Source organism: Dermacentor andersoni, chromosome 7 (assembly GCF_023375885.2).
Source record: "Dermacentor andersoni chromosome 7, qqDerAnde1_hic_scaffold, whole genome shotgun sequence".
Lineage (NCBI taxonomy): Eukaryota > Metazoa > Arthropoda > Arachnida > Ixodida > Ixodidae > Dermacentor > Dermacentor andersoni.
In genome coordinates this window covers 147,902,125-147,920,081 of record NC_092820.1, presented here as the reverse complement: position 1 = coordinate 147,920,081, position 17,957 = coordinate 147,902,125, and the positions used below count along the sequence as shown (strand labels likewise).

Here is a 17,957-nt window from a genome sequence, read left to right as displayed (position 1 = left end):
AGACGACGACGATCCTGCACGGGACGTTTCCTCTCTCCAACCATCCTACTAAAGGCGCTGGCGCGATCGTCCGTGGTGTGTTTCCTGACATCCCCGACAGAACCGGGCCGACGTTCGTTTCACCGAGACCCCTGCTGGCTGCTGAGACGAGACGGGAGTCCGGGTGCGATGGTTAGACGAGGGGTGCAATGTGCGGGGGTGAAAGCGGAGGAGAAACGCGAAGGAGAGGGAGAGTTAGCTAGCAAAAGAGGCAGGCATCGTCTGGAACGAGGGGCCCAGGCTTGGGGTCGCAGCAGACGACGTGGAAAGCAGAAGAGGAGCAGAAGAGCCAGATCGTCTGCAAAAGGGCAGCAGCAGACGACGCGGAAAGCAGACGAGCATGTGCGTCGTAGGGTCGTCCGTTCGCGGAGCGGTCGGGAACGGGATGGGGGTGGGGGGGAGGGAAGGTTCTTCACTGTGAGCAGAGCCCGAGAGACCCCCCTCTCCCCCCTCTCGTACCGCCGGAGACACCGAACACGAGCGGCGGGGCTCGAACCCTAGGAGTATGAGGGCAACATTGAGAGGAAGCAGAGAGAGGCCGCGAAAAAAGGCGTGGAGGCACGTGGACGCGGGATGGGGGTGGTGGGGCGAGGAGAGAGATGGAGGGGGGGGGGGGGTCACTGTCTTCTCCAGTTTCCTGTGAGAAAAGCACTCAGTCATTCCTTACGAGGGTCGGGACGGAGGGAGATTAAAGGGGGCGCAATAGGGGGGAGTGCTCCGCTCGAAATGCTGCCTGCCATTCATGGAAACGGATTCTTTAAAAGACAAAAAGAAATAGTTAACAACACAGGCACGAGCGCGGGCACTGTTACGGGAGGCGCGTGAGCTGAGATGATGCTTAAGTCCCACTTATAGATCGAGCCCTTAGTCACGTGCATGTCCGTATAGATCACCTAGTAGCCGCGGCGGGAACGGGTTTGTGTGCTGCCGAACAATGGGAGAAAACAGCGACGTACAGATGCGTGACACCACTGGCGGTTGCTTCACTTGCCAGGAGAGTCCCGCACAATGTTTTAATAAACCTCCATGAGAACGGCTTACCGAAAATCCGAAGCCGGGCTACGAGTGGTCTGAAAACTTCCCGAAACGAAATTCTGTCTGCGTGAGAGACCGAAGGGTTGTGGGGCGACTAGATGAGTGGCAGGCTTGCCAGCAATAAATGAAATTCGGTTTCGGTTAAGGACTGTTTCAAGGACCTCCTGTGTTGTTGTGCCCGTGAAACCATCGAGATATGCGAAGAATCGGGTGGATAAAACGTAAAGGGGAAACCGACTGGACCTAGTCGAACCGCTAGGCTGGTGCAAAGCAGGCAGCGAGGAATAAACGAAATTCGAACGCAGCCGAGTGAAATTTGTCCTCAACAACTGATTAAATCGAGAGAACTAGTACGTCGACCCTCGCGACCGAGCAGCACGGCAAGAAAGAAAATAAAGGGTACCTTGATTAAGCCGTTCTGTGTGAATCTAATTGCCAATCTGAAGAATTAATTACAGGATAAAGCAGTGGTTTGAAGAGACAAGCAACGACGATAAAAGCCGACGATAACTTGCCGCTGTGTGCGACAAGTTTTGCCGGCACACAGCGGAAGGTTTACTAGCCTCGACCCCCCCCCCCCCCCTCCTTCCTACTAACTTTCCTTTCTGTACAGTCTTCTGTCTCAATCATCTCAACGAAAGACAGAAACTTCAAGAAAAAGAAAGAAGATATGATGTTGAAGGCTAGCGGGAGAATACGCAAACTGAGGAAGCTGGAGGAGGGACGGGGGAGGGGTGGAGGGGAGGGACGTACTGAGCTATGAGTCAAAACGGAGGCAAGAGCTGCAAGAGCAGCAGCGATCAGAAAGAAACAAGTTCCCCCGGCGCGAGGTCTTCTGGACAGCCACAGAAGAGCCTCGGTTAAGGGAAAAAAAAATAAAAATACAGAAATCTAACAGCGCGAGACACGAAGGAACGACAGCCGAACCAAGCATGCAAGCAAGCACGCAGGACTCGACTCGCGAGAAGAGACGACGACGCTGCTAAAGACAGATTCCACCACCAGGAATCCGTGGGCCACTGTCCTCTCTCCCCTAAAAAGCGAACCGAAGCCCCTTCCACCCCCCTGCTACACCACCTCAACGTCCCCTTCGTCATCTCATGGTGCCCCCACAAAGCCCCACTACGCCCGCCCTTTCCCACTGTTAGAAAGTTCGCACCGGGGGTCGGTAGGTTGGTTTCGGTTCGGTCTCGAAGACACGGGAGAGGGGACCGGGGGGTCGTCTTTCTTCGCCTTTGCTTCTCAGCTTCCTCGCAGAAGCAGCGTCGTCGTGCGAGACATGCATGCTTCGCACACACGGGGAGCGGAGGGAACGGTGTAGTAAAAAAAACTTGCACGAGAAAGAACAGAACCGAGGAGAGATAAAGACGAACGACGTCTTGCCTCCCCCATCCCTGCCAGCATGCTAGCCGGCCCGTCTGCTGCGGGGGTTTCGAACAGACGACAACCGCGAGGAACGTGCAGACAAAACCAAGCAAAAAACAGGAAGATCCTGCCAGAAGATGAGAGAGGGACACGGCAGCACAGGAAGTAGTAACTAAAGCGGCGGCGGTTTTTGCGGTGGTTAAACGGAACCTAAGGAGAATATAACTACTGTAAAAAATATATATGTAGGTAAGGAAAGACAGAGTCGGAAAGCGAGGAAGCCAAGTTCCTTTCGCGGAACCTCGAGAGAAAGAGACGGAAAACAGAAGAAACCACGACACGACGCGGGACGTCGTCTGGACCAGTGCTGGGGGAGACGAGCTGAGTCTTCGTCACCGCACGGACACGAAGGAAAAAAAATAACAGAAAAAGTAGGTTAAACGAGTCAACGCAGAAAAGACTTAAGAAAGGAAGACGAACCTCGTTTGAGTGCCAAAAGCGCAGCGGTCTTCTTTTTTTTTTTTTTTTTTTTTTTTTTTTTTTTTTTTTTGCACGTGCGGGCGAACAGCGTCTGATGCTCCCATTAGCGGGAAGCTTTCGTGGCCGGTTGTACCTCCTGCTGCTTTGCTCCTCCCTCACAGCCCATAGGAGTCGCTTCCAGCGCATCTGCTTCGCTTTGTGAGTGAGCTTGTTTATCTGAGGGACCTCCGCGGCCTCGCTGACCGCCTCACCGGAGCTACAGAAAGATGGGCTTCTCCGCCAACCAACAAAGCCCCCCCCCCCCCCCCCCCCCAAAAAAAAAAGGCTACCGCGACGTGTAAAGCAGGACACATGTGGCATGAATCTGCGCGCGATTTCGACATACGACTTGTCCTGCCGACAGCCTTTATCCAACAATACTGATACCAGCAAACACACACGACAAAATTTTGCCGGCGGTTTCCGTTAGCTTTCAGCCTTCCAACAAAACCCTGTAAGGTGCCGTTCACGTGCAGTGCAAAAGACACGTGGTAATATCCTGCGTGCGATTTCGATATCCGACGTGTCGCACAAACAGGCGTTATCCAACAACGGTGATACCTCACAAGCGCATCCGACAAACTTTTCCCAAGAAGTTTTCAACAGTCATACTCCAGACGCTTCGCGCACACTTACGTACATCGGACGCCGACCCGTAACCGGACGTGGGGCTGCTTCAGAGCCGACGTTAGCCGTCTGCATCGACACTATACGCTTCCCTCCCAAAACGATACCGAACCGAACCCGCACAACGGGACTCGCGAACAGAACGGTCTCACTAGACACTAAATACAACTAGCGCCGAGAATACCAGCCCGTTTCCCACATTTGCATTCAGCTCCGGAAACTCGAAGCTCGGAGAATGAATTATTCAAAAAAAGAAGAAACCAAACAACAATACAAGAGGCGGAGGAGCTTATACAAGACCGCCGCTAATGCCACCACAAAACGTCGACGCCGAGCGCGCACAAGCGCGTGCCGTGTGGGTGGGAAGCAAGTACAGGGGGGCGTGCGAGGGCGAACGCCGGGATCGCACGAGCGATCCGTCAACATTACCCGCCGCCGCTGCCAAAACGAAGAGATACACATCTCCGTCCCCGTAAAGCCGTACGACGCGAGCACGCGCCTCGGTGTGTGAATGCTGCGTACGCCCTCGACGCACCAGCCGCCGCTCTCTCCGCTAATCCCTATACTTCGCGGGAAATGGCGGGAAACTAGAGTAGGGTGGGACGATTTATACCGGCGACTATAGAAAGGGAATCCGGGACGGGGGGAGGGAGGGGGGGGGGAGTGGAGAAAAAAAGAAAGGCGTCAAAGAGGGGACAGAAAGTGCGTCGTGTCCCCCGACTCGACCACAGAGTTCTCTTCTGTCTGTATTGGGTATAGCTCGAAGCTGCCTGCCACACACAGGCGTGCCCTAATCCGGCGTCTAATCCGGCGCAATCCACGCTTAATTCGCGCTTGGGAAGAGGGGTGGGAACGAGAGAGAGAGAGAGAGAGAGAGAGAGAGAGAGAGAGAGAGAGCATGGTGGCCCGCTCGACGGGACCGCCTTAAACGGAGGCGACGTCAGCCACCTCCCGCCACAATCCTGTCGCGTTTTCTTTGATTTCATGGTTTGGTATGCCCCATACTAGTCTGAGTTGGCAGCATTCCCCACGTTTCTGTTTCTCTCTGTCATTTTATCCAGGAAAACCCCTTTTTTCATGAATCTCCCGCTATACGCAATGGTAACCATGTGAGCTATCGAAGAAGATCCTGAAGGACCACTAGCTATGATTGGGGAAGGAAAGGGGAGAGTTCGGGATTGCACAGATAGAGGCATCTGCCCCGACTGCAAGACTGCTAAGACCCTTTAAGACACGAATGTGTTTTATGTAAGCTGGTTATAGATTTGGCGAAGCCATATCGGCACGGTGCAAGATGCGGGCTTGAAGCGCCGCTCCTGCAGAATCGCAGCGAATGGTTCTCGGTCACAGATGGGAACCATGGAGGCAGGAACTCATAGGAGAACATTCTCTCACCTGTTTGGACAGGGGCGAAGTTTGTATCGAGTCTCTTAGGATTTTCTGGCAATGCTGCTTGTCATGTGCCAACGTGTATTCGTGTACACTTGGAAATTGTGTACATCCGTTGTACTGAAAAAAACAAAGGGGGAGGAGGGGCTAAATGGTCCGTCACATCTCACGCTCCAGCTCCTACATCCGCGAAGTGAATTTAGACTCCCGCATTTTGATGCAACAAGCGCGATACCCTTGCCCAATCCGTTTACACATGCATCGATGTCATCCTTGTTTAAATAAAGAAGTATTCACCACCATCATTCATATTCCACATATCTCTCTATCTTCAGGCACGTATTACGTATGTCTCGCTCTTCAAGAGTGATTCGCGCCTTGCTTTGACACGGCGTCCCAAGATGTCGCCACTGTCTACGCCGTTCCAGCAGGTATGTTTTCAGTATTATTAAGGTAATGGCCGCTATTGATGTCCGCTTGCGGCAGCACTTTGCCCCCGCGTCTCATGCGCTGTTCTCGGGCTGACCCTCTGCGTTTACGAATATATATTCCTCTACGCTAATCTGACTACTCTTGCTTTTGTGCCATTCTTTTCTCTTTGCTCTTATGAAATATGCTCCGTACGCGTGACATTTACCTGGCGTATTCCGCAGTGCTTATAATTACGTTGATGAATGTTGTGCCTTTGTATCCCTCTGTATGACATACGTGAAACTATGCCTCGTACTTTGTATAATTACTCCTTCCCCGCAATAACGACAATAGTGATACAGGTCACCTGCCTGAATGTAAAAAAAAAGGAATAAGTAACGCTATCTGCAGTGGATGCACCGAATGCTATGATATACCATACGTATATACACCGAGTCCCGACTTCAATGCACGAGCACTCGCAGCTACCAGCCGAACACCGTTACCCCCGCGCGACATGCACCTCTTCGTGGCATGTTCTAACACACAGGCGGGAGATTGGAGGTAAAGCAAAACGGGAGTAAGGAAAAGAAGTGAGGAAGAAAGGAGACGCGGGAAAGGAAGCCATGCAAGGGAGGGTGTGTTGCAGGAACGAGGACACTCGTCGGCAACCGGGGGGAAGGGGGGAGGGAGAAGCGGGATCGGGGATCGCGTAATCCTGTTTACACGCCGATTGGGCAATCACCCTCCTGGAAATGTCAATGGGCATTCGAAACGTCGACGAGGGAGCAGAGCGGTAGGGAGCGGCGCGAGCCGGCGCCACGAGCCGCGGTCGTGTGACAGTGAGACAGATCAGTGGGCACACGTCCGTGGCGGGCCGTGTTTCTGTGCGCTGCGTAAGTTTCGCGACGTGCATATATTAGAGACGTTTAGCGTGTCCGGTATTCGGGAAAGCGCGGGCGGTTTTCCGGTTTAGCGGGGGCGTCAACGTGAGCCGCCAGATTGATGGCGCCAGCTGGTGGCGCAAAGCTCAACCACACAAACACAGAGCTAATTACTGTATTCTGCTTAGCTTCTGGCGTAAATTTTCGACAGTGGCGTAATCGTGTTCACAATTACGCCGCTGCCAAAAATTTGCACGGGTGGCGAAGCAGGATATGGTGAGTTACTGCAGTTTTAGCTATGCGTTTGTCTGGTTGAGCTCTACAACACCAGGCGGCTTCACCGCTCACGTTTACGCCCCGACCATCCGGTAATCCGCCCAAACCGCTCCCGTTTACCGGAATAGCGTACAAGCTAAAAGTCTCTATTATCTCCACCTCGCTATAGTTCCACGCGACGGCGCCGGAAGCTCGAGCATCCTCGTGCCCGAAGGCGAATGAACGACGCAATTCCTTTGCAAACCGATTGTTATTGCCCGCTTGTATGTTACATACCAACGGGAGACAAGAAAGCAGGTCTTACTTTTTTTTTGTTAAATATAATGGTTATGTATGTAAGGTCGTTTCATGTACCTGAAGAATGTAGCCGCCTCCTCAAGTCCGTTGGCGTAGAGACAGCTTTTGACTGCTCAAAGACGACGGTGTAACACCGTGTGGTGGGCTGGCACGTTGATATACTGCCATCGCGACTTTTTTTTTTTTTTTTACGTAAGCTCGTCATCGCTCAGCATCCACTTCACACGCGCGTTTTTCGACGTCAGTGACAACAACAAAAAGTCTACAGGTTAAAATTGATGTCAATTTCGCGCGAAAGCTGACGTAAAACACTCCCATATGCAGTTACGCGTGCATCTGCCCTTACATCAGGGATGAATGTCTTACGTAAACACTTCCGAGTCAATTTTGAGAAGAAGAAAAAAAAACGATTGCATTACGTTGTTACATGGGGGTCAACCGAAGTATGCTAGTGACATCATCAGCCACGCAGAAACGATGACCAGAAGGATTCCTTCTTCCGTTGTCCGTCATCTAATCGCCCTAAGCGTGACGCCGAGGTGAACGGTCAAAAAGAAAAAGAAAGTATAGCGCACAATGGACGAGCCGCGTTTCCTTCATTCTGCTGAACACGTGGCCCGGCTCTGGTTATATTCTCGCGTGGACGAATTGCCTGACACGATCCCTGTTCTAGCCTTCGCCGCACCACAAGGAGTTGGCAAGAGGAAGTATACAGGGTGGAAGAAGGGCCGGTTATGCGTGTGCACTTGCACAACGCGACGCGCGTACTAGACAGAGACGATGCGCATCTGTTCGCGACAACACACCGCGCATGAAAAAAAGAGAGACGAGACATTCGTTTGTCCGAACGGATATCGTTTCGTACGTAAGAGTGAGACGCGGGCGGGCGCGCACGTTGTGTTACGCAATACACGCGCATAGATGCTTGAATACGTAAACAGTATAGTTCCAGGCGCCGTGTGGTAACGCGGCCTGGGGGCCTGGCGGTGTTGTAAGAATGGTTCCTGCGGCGGCGGGCGCGGAATAAATGAGGATGACCGCCGGTCGACGGGATACGAAGCAGCGAAGCCTCAACAACACGTACTTTCGATGACGTAACACGTGTCATTGCTGCATCCGTGTGGTTCTCGATGCGATCGAGCGCGTAAAGGATTGAATAAGAGCGACGCTTTCAATGATGGCATGTAGTATGCAGCCTCGCTTGCCGAGGTTTGCTCGAGGAATACGAGACGCTGGAAACATTGCGCATACGAACAGGTGAGAGTTCGAATAAAGGCAAAGATTTTAAAAATATATAACGATAGCCAAACAAATGTTCCCGCATATGAGCGAGCCTGTGACGCGTTTCCGTGTAAGCTGCGATTTCATGCCTGAAAAATACACACAGAAAAAGAGAGGCAAGTCCAGTGCAACCGACATGACAGTATGCTTCCAGCCTAAGCCGATGAACCCGTCCAATCACTCGCATTGCCATAGCGAGTGATTGGACGGGCCAATATTGCCATTCATCTACGCATGACTGCGTCCTACAGTGGCCATCGAGCGGGAAGGCGAGGCTACCGTGCTTCCGGTAGCCTCGCCTTCCGTTATTGTAAAACCGCTCGCAAAGCTGGGTTGTCGCAGACCCACGAATTGCCGTCTTGACTCCGTTATTGAGCCGACGTTGCGTGTTGCCTTGGAAGCCCGTTGAGCAGATTCGAGAACGCGTGCTAGCCATGAGCAGGCTGTGTGTGTGAAGTGATTTTTAAAGAGAAATGAGAGAGCAGGCTGAGAATGCGACAGTAGTCTATAGAATGAAAAGTTCCGTGGGACCCAGTAACCCCAATTACACGCTGCTTACACACACTGGCTTCACGGAATCTCCGCGGGCAGCATTAAAGCAAACGAAGGTGTCCACACAGCACCAAAGACCTCCGCTGACTTGTGCCCAGGCCGAGCACGGAAATCTGAGCCGATGTATGACAAACGTTGGGTCAACATTATGTATATATTTCACATACGTGGCCCAACACAATGCCACCGTTGGCCTCGCCCGGCTACATTCCCCTCGCTTCCACTGCCCCTCTCCCTCCGGGTAAGGACCTGCAACAGCAGGAGTGGGAGCGAGGTGATCTTAAAGACCCCTACCGGTTGGGCCGACACGCGAAATAAAGTCGCCTCAGGCGCGAAGTGACATCCTTAAAGACGCGTTTGCCGGGCGCGCGAAAAGGACAATCTTGGTCCTCATTAAGCTCCTCGTCTCAAAAAGATTAGCCGCGCTGGACTCGCTGTCTCGGAAAGGCCAATTTATTCGTCGCGCCGCGCCTTTTCTCTGGGCTCGCTCACTCCAACGTCAAAACAATGGCACGTTTTCACTGTTCCTCCCGGTATGCAACGCACGTCCCCTCCCCCCCCCCCCCCCCGCCCGCCACATGTTCCTCGACTCGCTCCCTCTTCGCACTGAACACCGGGCGTCTCATAACCAGAGATCACACATTCGAACCATCGCACCCTTTAGAAACTAATTCAGATAGGCGTTTCACAGGTAGTTTTCTCATCTCACAGACGCTTCTTTTCGCTATATGAGGAGGAGGAAAGAGATAGGCAGAAATCAGGGAGGTTAACCAGAATGACGTCCGGTAGGATACGCTTTCGCTATATGCATATGCCTATAATATGCCCGAGTGAAGTTACACATCATGAAAAACTCAAAAAGAAATATTTTCCCCTTCATTTCTGACCAAGGAGATTGCATTTGCGCAGAGAAAACAACGAGATGGTCCTTGAGTTAAAGCTTAATTAGTATAGTAATCATTTGTAGTTGTGTTGTTGAACTATCCACAGCTGCAACTTCATTCAAATAGATGAAAAACACAATTATGGGGTTTGCATTACAGCAGCAGAGACAAACAAATACGTTTCCAGTTTTCATTGCTTTAGTGGATGGCCCTCGACCCAGTAATTACGCGACGAGGCCTCAATTTCCCGAGAGCGCAACAAATTACGTCACCGTTTAGTGCGGCAAGTTCAAATCGCACGCCAGGGGCTGCGTGGCTTCGGACGCGAAAAAGAGGCGACCCATCATTTCGCGAAAACCTGGTGTGGCGATATCGCGGTACCAGGCACCACTGCCCATGGCCTCCGAGATTACGCGGTGCGCGCCGCCCATCTCGGATGCCGTGCACTTGATACCATACGCGCTCTATGGCCGTGTTGCCAAAAGCAGAGTCCGTTAAACATTCGCCGGGACAAGAGTGGATAGCTAGAGTTACTGTATAGGCTGTCTATAGGGTCATGCTCTCTCTAGAGTTCCTCTATAGACGCCTTTTAGGGAGCTCCATAACGGTAGCCGATACAGTAACTCTAGGGAGAACGCCCCCCCCCCCCCCCCCCCCGAGCTTCCAAAAGAGAAGAGAACAAATGGTAGGGGCCAGTCTGACAACTTTCGGCGACGCGGTGGTTTTGTATGGCCACCAACGTAGCACACCTCGCCACCTCCGCTTTGTGTAACGCGTTGGGTCTCCTTTTTTTCACGCCCGGGAAGCTCAACGCGCGTTTCGAACGCGTCCTAAAAAAGGTGCCGTAATTAATAATACCCGGTGCTCTCGAGGAATTAGACAATTTTAGTGCGTCCGGTATTCCGGCAAGTGCGGGCGGTTTGCCGGATGAGCTGAGGCGTAAACGTGAGCGGCCAGATTAACGGCGCCAGCTGGTGGTGCAAAGCTCAAGCACCTAAACACAGAACCAATTACTATATTCTATTTAACTGGGGTGTAAGTTTTCGACAGCGGTGTGATTGTGAACACGATTACGCCGCTGCCGAAAATTTGCACCAGCAGCGAAGCAGAATAAGCTAGGTTAATGCAATTTTAGCTCTGTGTTTGTCTGGTTGAGCTCTACAACACCAGGCGGCTGCACCGCTCCGGCAGCTCACGTTAACGCCCCCGACCATCCGGTAATCCGCCCAAACTGCCCCCGTTTGCCGGAATAGCGGACACGCTAAAAGTCTCTATTGAAGCTTCGCACCTTTACTTATGGAGTCGACAGCTACTTTATTAACAAAGGCGCAGGAAGAGCGGGACGCAAAATTTTCCCACGCCTACATCCGAATTGTGAGGTATCAGTATACAAGCGCGGCATTCGCAGTGTGACACTTTGGGCAGGGATGGATAGCGCGAAGTCACGTTAATACGAACCCGATTAAGCATAAGTTCCGCGTGCGAAGCGCGTTAACGTTTGTTCGGTTTGCCCGTATAGGAAGCCGAACCTCGAATTCAGTGAAGCCAGACTTTCCGCGGTTGCAGGCCTGCCGCTGCTATAGGCGGCTTAGCGAGAGGCCCGTATCCGCGGACATGGAAGAGGTGGCTCCGCTTATAGCCATACACGCACATAAGAGAAGCCTCAGCGTAGCGCAATATCGCTTCCCCTTCGCTTCTTCTGCGGGCCCCGCGAGTCTTTTAATAGACTTACGCAAGATGTGCCGAGAGGGGCCTCATTCGGCGTAATTGCTTTCCGCCCCCGAGCAGCAGCTCGCGCTGTTTGGCACGCCGGCAGCGAGTATCTAGACTCCGGGACGCCCCGCGCACGCTCGTCACTGTCAACCCCTAGAAGAAGCCCCGCACGGCGCACGCGCGGGCGTATTTGCTTCGTGTCGCGCCAAGGGGCGAAGAAGATGGAGCGGGCCACGTGACGGTTAATGGGAAGAAGGAGAGAGAGACTAGTATGGCACGAGAGAGAGAGAGAGAATGAAGAAGTCGAGGGGGTTTCAAAAACCCACGCAGGCGAGAAAGCGTCACGAGCTCTTCTCGGCCTTGCCCTAGCAACAAACTGCGGTCCACTGGCTCGCAAGCTGTTTTCCCTCCCTCTCGTCCCCTCACCCTCCGCCTCTCTTTCAAAGTCGAGTGGGGAAGCGAAAACTTCGACATTGTACAGGCGTAGATGGTAGACACGCGCGTGCGTCAAACACCGTCAGATCTGTCGGACGATCGGAAACATGGATGTGAGCAGCTTCGGCTGTTGCAACGCCATAGAACCTACTAGATATCTGTTCCATTTCGATCCACCCGGAGTATTTTAAAGTTGCATACTGACAAGAAATTTTCGACTTGCCGATTTTGACATTCGATTTTGACAATCGAATCGTTTGATTCGTCATTGAGCAATATCGTTAAACTGAACAGCGCTACGCCGAAGTCTTCGCAATTCTCAATAGAACATGCCGAGAATGCTCTGCCGTCAAGAGAAGAAAAATTAAGAGCTCAATAATAAACTGCGCTCCGAAGACTCCTTCGCCAAGTCTATAATTACTCGAGAAAACACCTAAATTTCTAGGATGAGCGGCGGCTCAACAGTAACTCATAGCACCACGCCACCAGCGGCGCCTGCCGAAACTATACGTCCGCGTTAAAAAAATAAATACATAACGACAATAATACAGCGCGACGAGAAGCAGTCGAGAAGGGCTCGCCCACACGCACTTACAGAAGCACGATAGCGAGGGTCAAGATGGTAGCAGAGGGCGCCAAGCGAAGGTAAAAAAAAAACAAACGACTTTGACTTTAATTGTCGAAACGCGGCGGCGTCGAAAGCGCACGCGGGCCGTCGGTAATGATATACGACCGCTCGCCAGCCAAGATAGACACACAGGGAGGCTAGCGAACCCGAACGAGAAAGCTTACGCACGTGCCTCGTGAGAGCGTGCCACGAGCTTACGACTAAAGGAGAAGGAGGAGAATGAGGAAGAAGTGAAAGGACGTCTATAAGTGGGGCTGTATAAGACGGCTACAAGATGACTACTACAAGTGGGCTATTGTGATTTACGCAAAGCGTGCGAGACGGGAAGCGAGCTCCCCTTTCACTCACGCGTTCGTCAAAAATAAAAGCGGTACAAACAATGGCCACAGCAGCCAGAACGGCACTTAATGAACGAGCAACCACACAAACGCACACGCGCCGAAGCGCAAGCACGCTTTTCTTTTTTCTCGCGCGTGCGCATCTCTTCAGGCGCGTCCAGTCGTGATGTCCATAAAACGTTCCGCGTTCGCTACAGAAGAGCGAGAAGTTGTACAGCTTTCGGAGGCCCCCGTTTCCCCGGTATACGCTGCGAGCGGCGCGCAATTGTTTGTGCCGCCTCCTGGTGTGCTATAATGCAGTAATAAAAGGTCGTAAAATGACGCTTGCGCGATTGAAGCGCGTGAGTGTGTGCGTGCGCGTTCGCGGCATCCATTGCGGCTGGACACACAGCGGAAGCGCACCGCGGCTCGTTAGGGATTCATATATATCTATACGCGCATGTATATAAACGTATACGCAGCGGTGGCGTTTTTACGCCTCCGCGAGAGAGATTTATATCCGCGTTTTCACGGCCCCAAAACTGATCGCGCGGCTCTCTTTCGTCGCTTACTCGGCCATTCCCTTCTTCCCATCAATCGACCGAGAGCATAATGACGAGTCATCAACACGCGCGAAACTACCGGTCTTTACAGTTCAGTGCTAGGCGTGTATGCGTTACAGAAAAAAGGCTTGTATACGTTCTGAAGACACCGTTTGTCTTAGGGGAGCATTTGAAAGGGCAAATCAATTTCTTTCACGCTTAGGCTTGATTATGGTGCATTTGTTCAATTATATCTAGGGAATACGAGAAAAAATACTATATGACCTGCAGCGAAGGCGTGAAGAGAAAAAAAAAAGGCGGGAACGAACGCAGAACGGGTGGCGCCGTCCCCTCCCAGTTTCCGCACTGGCTCGCTGTGACGTAATGAATTTCGGCGACATCTCGGGATCAGCCAACTGCTTATCGCTAAACAAGAACTTCACTTCGTTTGAAGCAAACGGCTGAGATTGGACCCAGTCAGTAAAAATATATATTCCGCAAACCTATCTATCTATCTATCTATCTATCTATCTATCTATCTATCTATCTATCTATCTATCTATCTATCTATCTATCTATCTATCTATCTATCTATCTATCTATCTATAAATCTCTAGCGAGCACCTAAGAATTTTTTTTCCCGAAAATTTACCGTCTTTTATTGAACCACGTAGTAAACCTTATCTCTGAAGTAGATCCCCAGTAACACATTTCTTCGTTTTCGTTTATTCAAGCTCCACTAGAACACACCTCGAAAATCGACATTTAGCACCGAACTGCGTCAATCCATTGAGCGATTCTCGATGCCTATAGCTCAAAGGGAGATTACAGAGCAACACATCAAGCACGGAGCGACAAAGTATTCGCTGAGAAGTTTATTTTCACTCACTTGGAGAGTTAAAAGTTCGTTACAATGCCAAATCTCACTTTCTCTGAACGTCACTCCGTGACCTCTCAGCAGCAGCGCGACATTGTGACGGCACGGATTTTCATGTTATTTTCTCGTACTTGCGCTGTCATGACGCTAGAAAAGTTTTCGGAAAGTGCTGAAGTCGATTTTCGGCTCTCTTAAAATGTCATGCAGCCCTTTTTCCTAATTGACGAACAATAACCGTAAGGTGTGGGATCCTTAGCAGATGCTGTCAAAATAGATGACGTCACGCCTAGCTTTTCCTTTGGCTCTTGCGAGAATTTCAGGGCAGCGTCGCTGATTGGCTTTAGGTGTCACTTTTTTTTTTGTTACTTGCCGAGCCATCACCTCACGGTGAAAGTGTCCGTTCTGCTGTCGCAGAAGAGTAGTTTACGGATGCAGCTTCTTTCTTTCTCTTTTTTTTTTTTTTTTGCCGGCGATATCCTGTAGAAGTTTGATGATTGCCCGCTGCCATTCGAAGATTGGAAACCCCTCTGCCGCCTTGTAAAGAGCAGAAAGCTCGCTTCTAGGCGTCACAATTAAAGGTCGAGCCGACCTCGTCGCAACACACGGTTTCCTTACCCCATCAAAAAAGAAAGAAAGAAAGAAAAAAATCTGGTCCTTTCTTCTCTGAGGCATACAGTACTCGTCAACCGACACAAGCTTCCCCGCTGCGCCGAGCCCTTTCGCGCGAGACATCACTCAAGCCTGTCAGGTCAGGGAAAGAACAAAAAACCTCCAAGTGGCGGATTTAAGAAGTCGGTGGACGACAACGTGATCAACGCCCACCCAGAGTCACTGCGTCACCTAGAAACTTAACGCGCAGCCTGCAGTGCACTGAATTCAGGATTTCCAGGCTGCATTCGCCTCTAATACATTAGCTAGATAGATTATAGATGGATACGTTGTAGATAGATAGATTGTAGATACATTGTAGATACATTGTATGTACATTGTAGATACATTGTATGTACTTTGTATGCACATTGTATGTACTTTGTATGCACATTGTATGTACATTATATATACATTGTATGTACATTGTGTATATATTGTATATACATTGTATATACATTGTATATACATTGTATATACATTGTATATACATTGTATATACATTGTAGATACATTGTATGTACATTGTATGTACATTGTATATACACTGTATATACACTGTAGATACACTGTACATACACTGTAGATAGATAGATAGATAGATAGATAGATAGATAGATAGATAGATAGATAGATAGATAGATAGATAGATAGATAGATAGATAGATAGATAGATAGATAGATAGATTTGTAATGGCATTGAAAATTCGGCCACAAATGTGTCGACGGCATCTCCACAATTTTAAATTGTTCCATGTCCATAACGATGATGCGAAGTCAATCCTCGGAGTGACCGCATAATTCCGAAAATCAGGAGTTGCCCAGATGATGCAGAAATTTCAAGGAACATGTACCGGACACTTCAATACGTTCCGGCGGATATATAAAATATGTTCCCGACTTTCTTGTTTTTTTTTTAATAGCCACACTTCATCGATAAGGCATGGACAATAGTCTATACATTTGTTTCAGGCTTCTTGTACATGCCTACGTGCGCTCGGTAAGAACATAACGACCCCCCCCCCCCCCACCCTTGGTACGAGCAAAGTGTGCACCACCACGCATTCATTCGGCATTCATTCATTCATTCACTCGGAATTAATGTATTGACCATACTGAGTAATACAAGAACCTTTCAAGATGCAGCCCAGTATAGTCTACAAGCAGTTACTCCACCAAAAGAAAAAAAAAAGGTAACTATAGCACTGCAATTACTCTTGCAGCGTACGGTGTAGCTGCTTCGATTGTCAATCACGCGTAGCGCGCGCTACCTGCACCGTAGTATTGCGTACGGGGCGTCATCGGAGGTGAGACGAAAGAGAGAGGGGGAGGGAGATAAATAAAACGGGGGGGGGGATGACAGTGAAAGAGCGAAGAGAAAAATAGGCCAGTAGGTCACCTTTAACCTCCGGAATCCCTTGGGAAAGCTGAAGAAGAAGCGTGGAAAGAAGAAAAAGAAATGTATATAAAACAAAGGCAGAGGAGATAGAACACGGCATTAAGGGAGCGTCGCAGAGGACCGGAAGTAGTTCCCGCGGTTTCGGCTTCCGGTGTCGCGCGAGCGGGCGCCATTTCCGGCCGACGCCCGAAGAACTGCTACACTTACACAGCCACGCACGCACGCACATCGAAGCCAGAAAGGCGCGGGCTCTTATAGGGTGAAACAGGAGGCGGTATGGGGAGGAGGAGATGGCCGACGATACCCATGGCATGTATACGACGTATAACCCAGGAAGGAGGAGGAATTCGAGAGGGACTCGCGAGCGCACCACCCCGTAGGAAGAGAGGCGGCGCGTCGAACGTCAAGGCTGAAAGTGGGCCCCCGAATAGCACAGGAAACTACAGAGCTACTACAGATCCCGTGCAGGGGCGAACCTTATTCGACCAAGTGCCAATGTCGGCTCACGCCGTGCCTACATTGGCGCGGCTGCATGCGCCGCTAGGGGGCAGCACAAGCACGTCACGAAAAGATGTAGCCATACTAGACCGACATGGACCGATGCAACAAACACCAACACTCGCTAAAGTTGGCCCTAGAATGATATGGCTAACTATGGCGCTAAGAGGAACACGTGATTCGCGCACAGAGAGAGAGAGAGAGAGACGTGGTAAAGGTCAACGCCGGCCGACGTTGTCCTAATGATGGCTCATAGTGGGCCTACGCCAGAGTTTCTCACTATACTGTCTAGAGGGATGGATATCTGGCACTGCTGCGCTGTGGTACGCGTGATTCGTGCACACACACACACAGAGAGAGAGAGAGAGAGAGAGACATTGTGAGGGTCAACGTCGGCCGATGTTGGCCTAATGAAGGCTCGCAGGGGGACTACGCCAGAGTTCCTCACTGTACTGTCTACAGGGAACTCTAGCACTACTGCGCTGTGGTACGCATATGGGGCTCTTGCATTGCCCAGGGGGCGCTGCGAAAAAGGTGCTAAATAGCGCCCTCTGTCCTAAAATGGGTCGTACCAAGCTCGGTCGTCTGCTTCGGAAAGCACGTTTACAATATAGACCCGCCACTTTCGGTTGTGTTGTATCACGGCCTGCAGCGAATATCGGGCGCCGAAGATTTTTTCAGGGGTGGCACGTTGCGTAAAGGCAAGAAATTATGCAGTGCCGAATAACTGTACGCCGTTCAAGAATTAAGTGGTGAAGTTTTAGCGCGGTGTCAATCGCAAGTGAAGCGAGTCGCGTACGAAGTGGAACTTCAGGTAAGGTTTGCACGCTGCAAGATTCAGGAGCACAAACGCGAGGAAATGCGTGCTATACATGAATCCACAGCAGCGATAAGCAGACATGTGTACGGAACTGCTCGAGCACACGACGGTACACGCCGCGATGTACGAACTGCTCGAGGGCACGATCGTACGCGCCGCGACGGCAGCGGTCTTTCGACATGCCGCGAAACGGCGGGCCTCCTGCAATCTTTGTTGACTGCATGCCGCTAAACAAGTAGTTAAGCCTGCGTTGTAGTAGCGGCCATCTGTCTCATTTAGTTACTGGTAATAACTGATGCAATGCATATGAGCTCGCACGTGCGTGCGAATCGCGCTGCAGCGCGAGCTTGTGCGCTGCTCGCTTGATGTAGCTTTTAATGACAACGCTCGAACATCGATCTGCTGTACTCAATACTATCTTGCTGCGCTGCCTCAACATGCTGGCCTGAGGTCAAGTATGAGCACATTTAACTCTCTAACCTGTGCTGCTCGTAGTGGGGTAGTGAATTGTCACCGAATCA

At 50.9% G+C, this 17,957-nt stretch overlaps 1 protein-coding gene across 4 annotated transcripts in view; it reads right to left on the bottom strand.

Moving 5' to 3' along the window:
- Positions 1–17,957, bottom strand: part of hth (Meis homeobox homothorax) — a 369,843-nt gene that overhangs the window by 234,709 nt on the left and 117,177 nt on the right. For 2 of the 4 annotated variants that reach the window (XM_050180825.3, XM_050180826.3), the window contains exon 8: positions 4,981–5,094. The exons of the other annotated variants lie outside the window; for them this stretch is intronic. In XM_050180825.3, the coding sequence (XP_050036782.1) occupies positions 4,981–5,094 (114 nt within the window). The remainder of the gene's footprint in view (positions 1–4,980; positions 5,095–17,957) is intronic. 4 annotated transcript variants of the gene reach the window in all.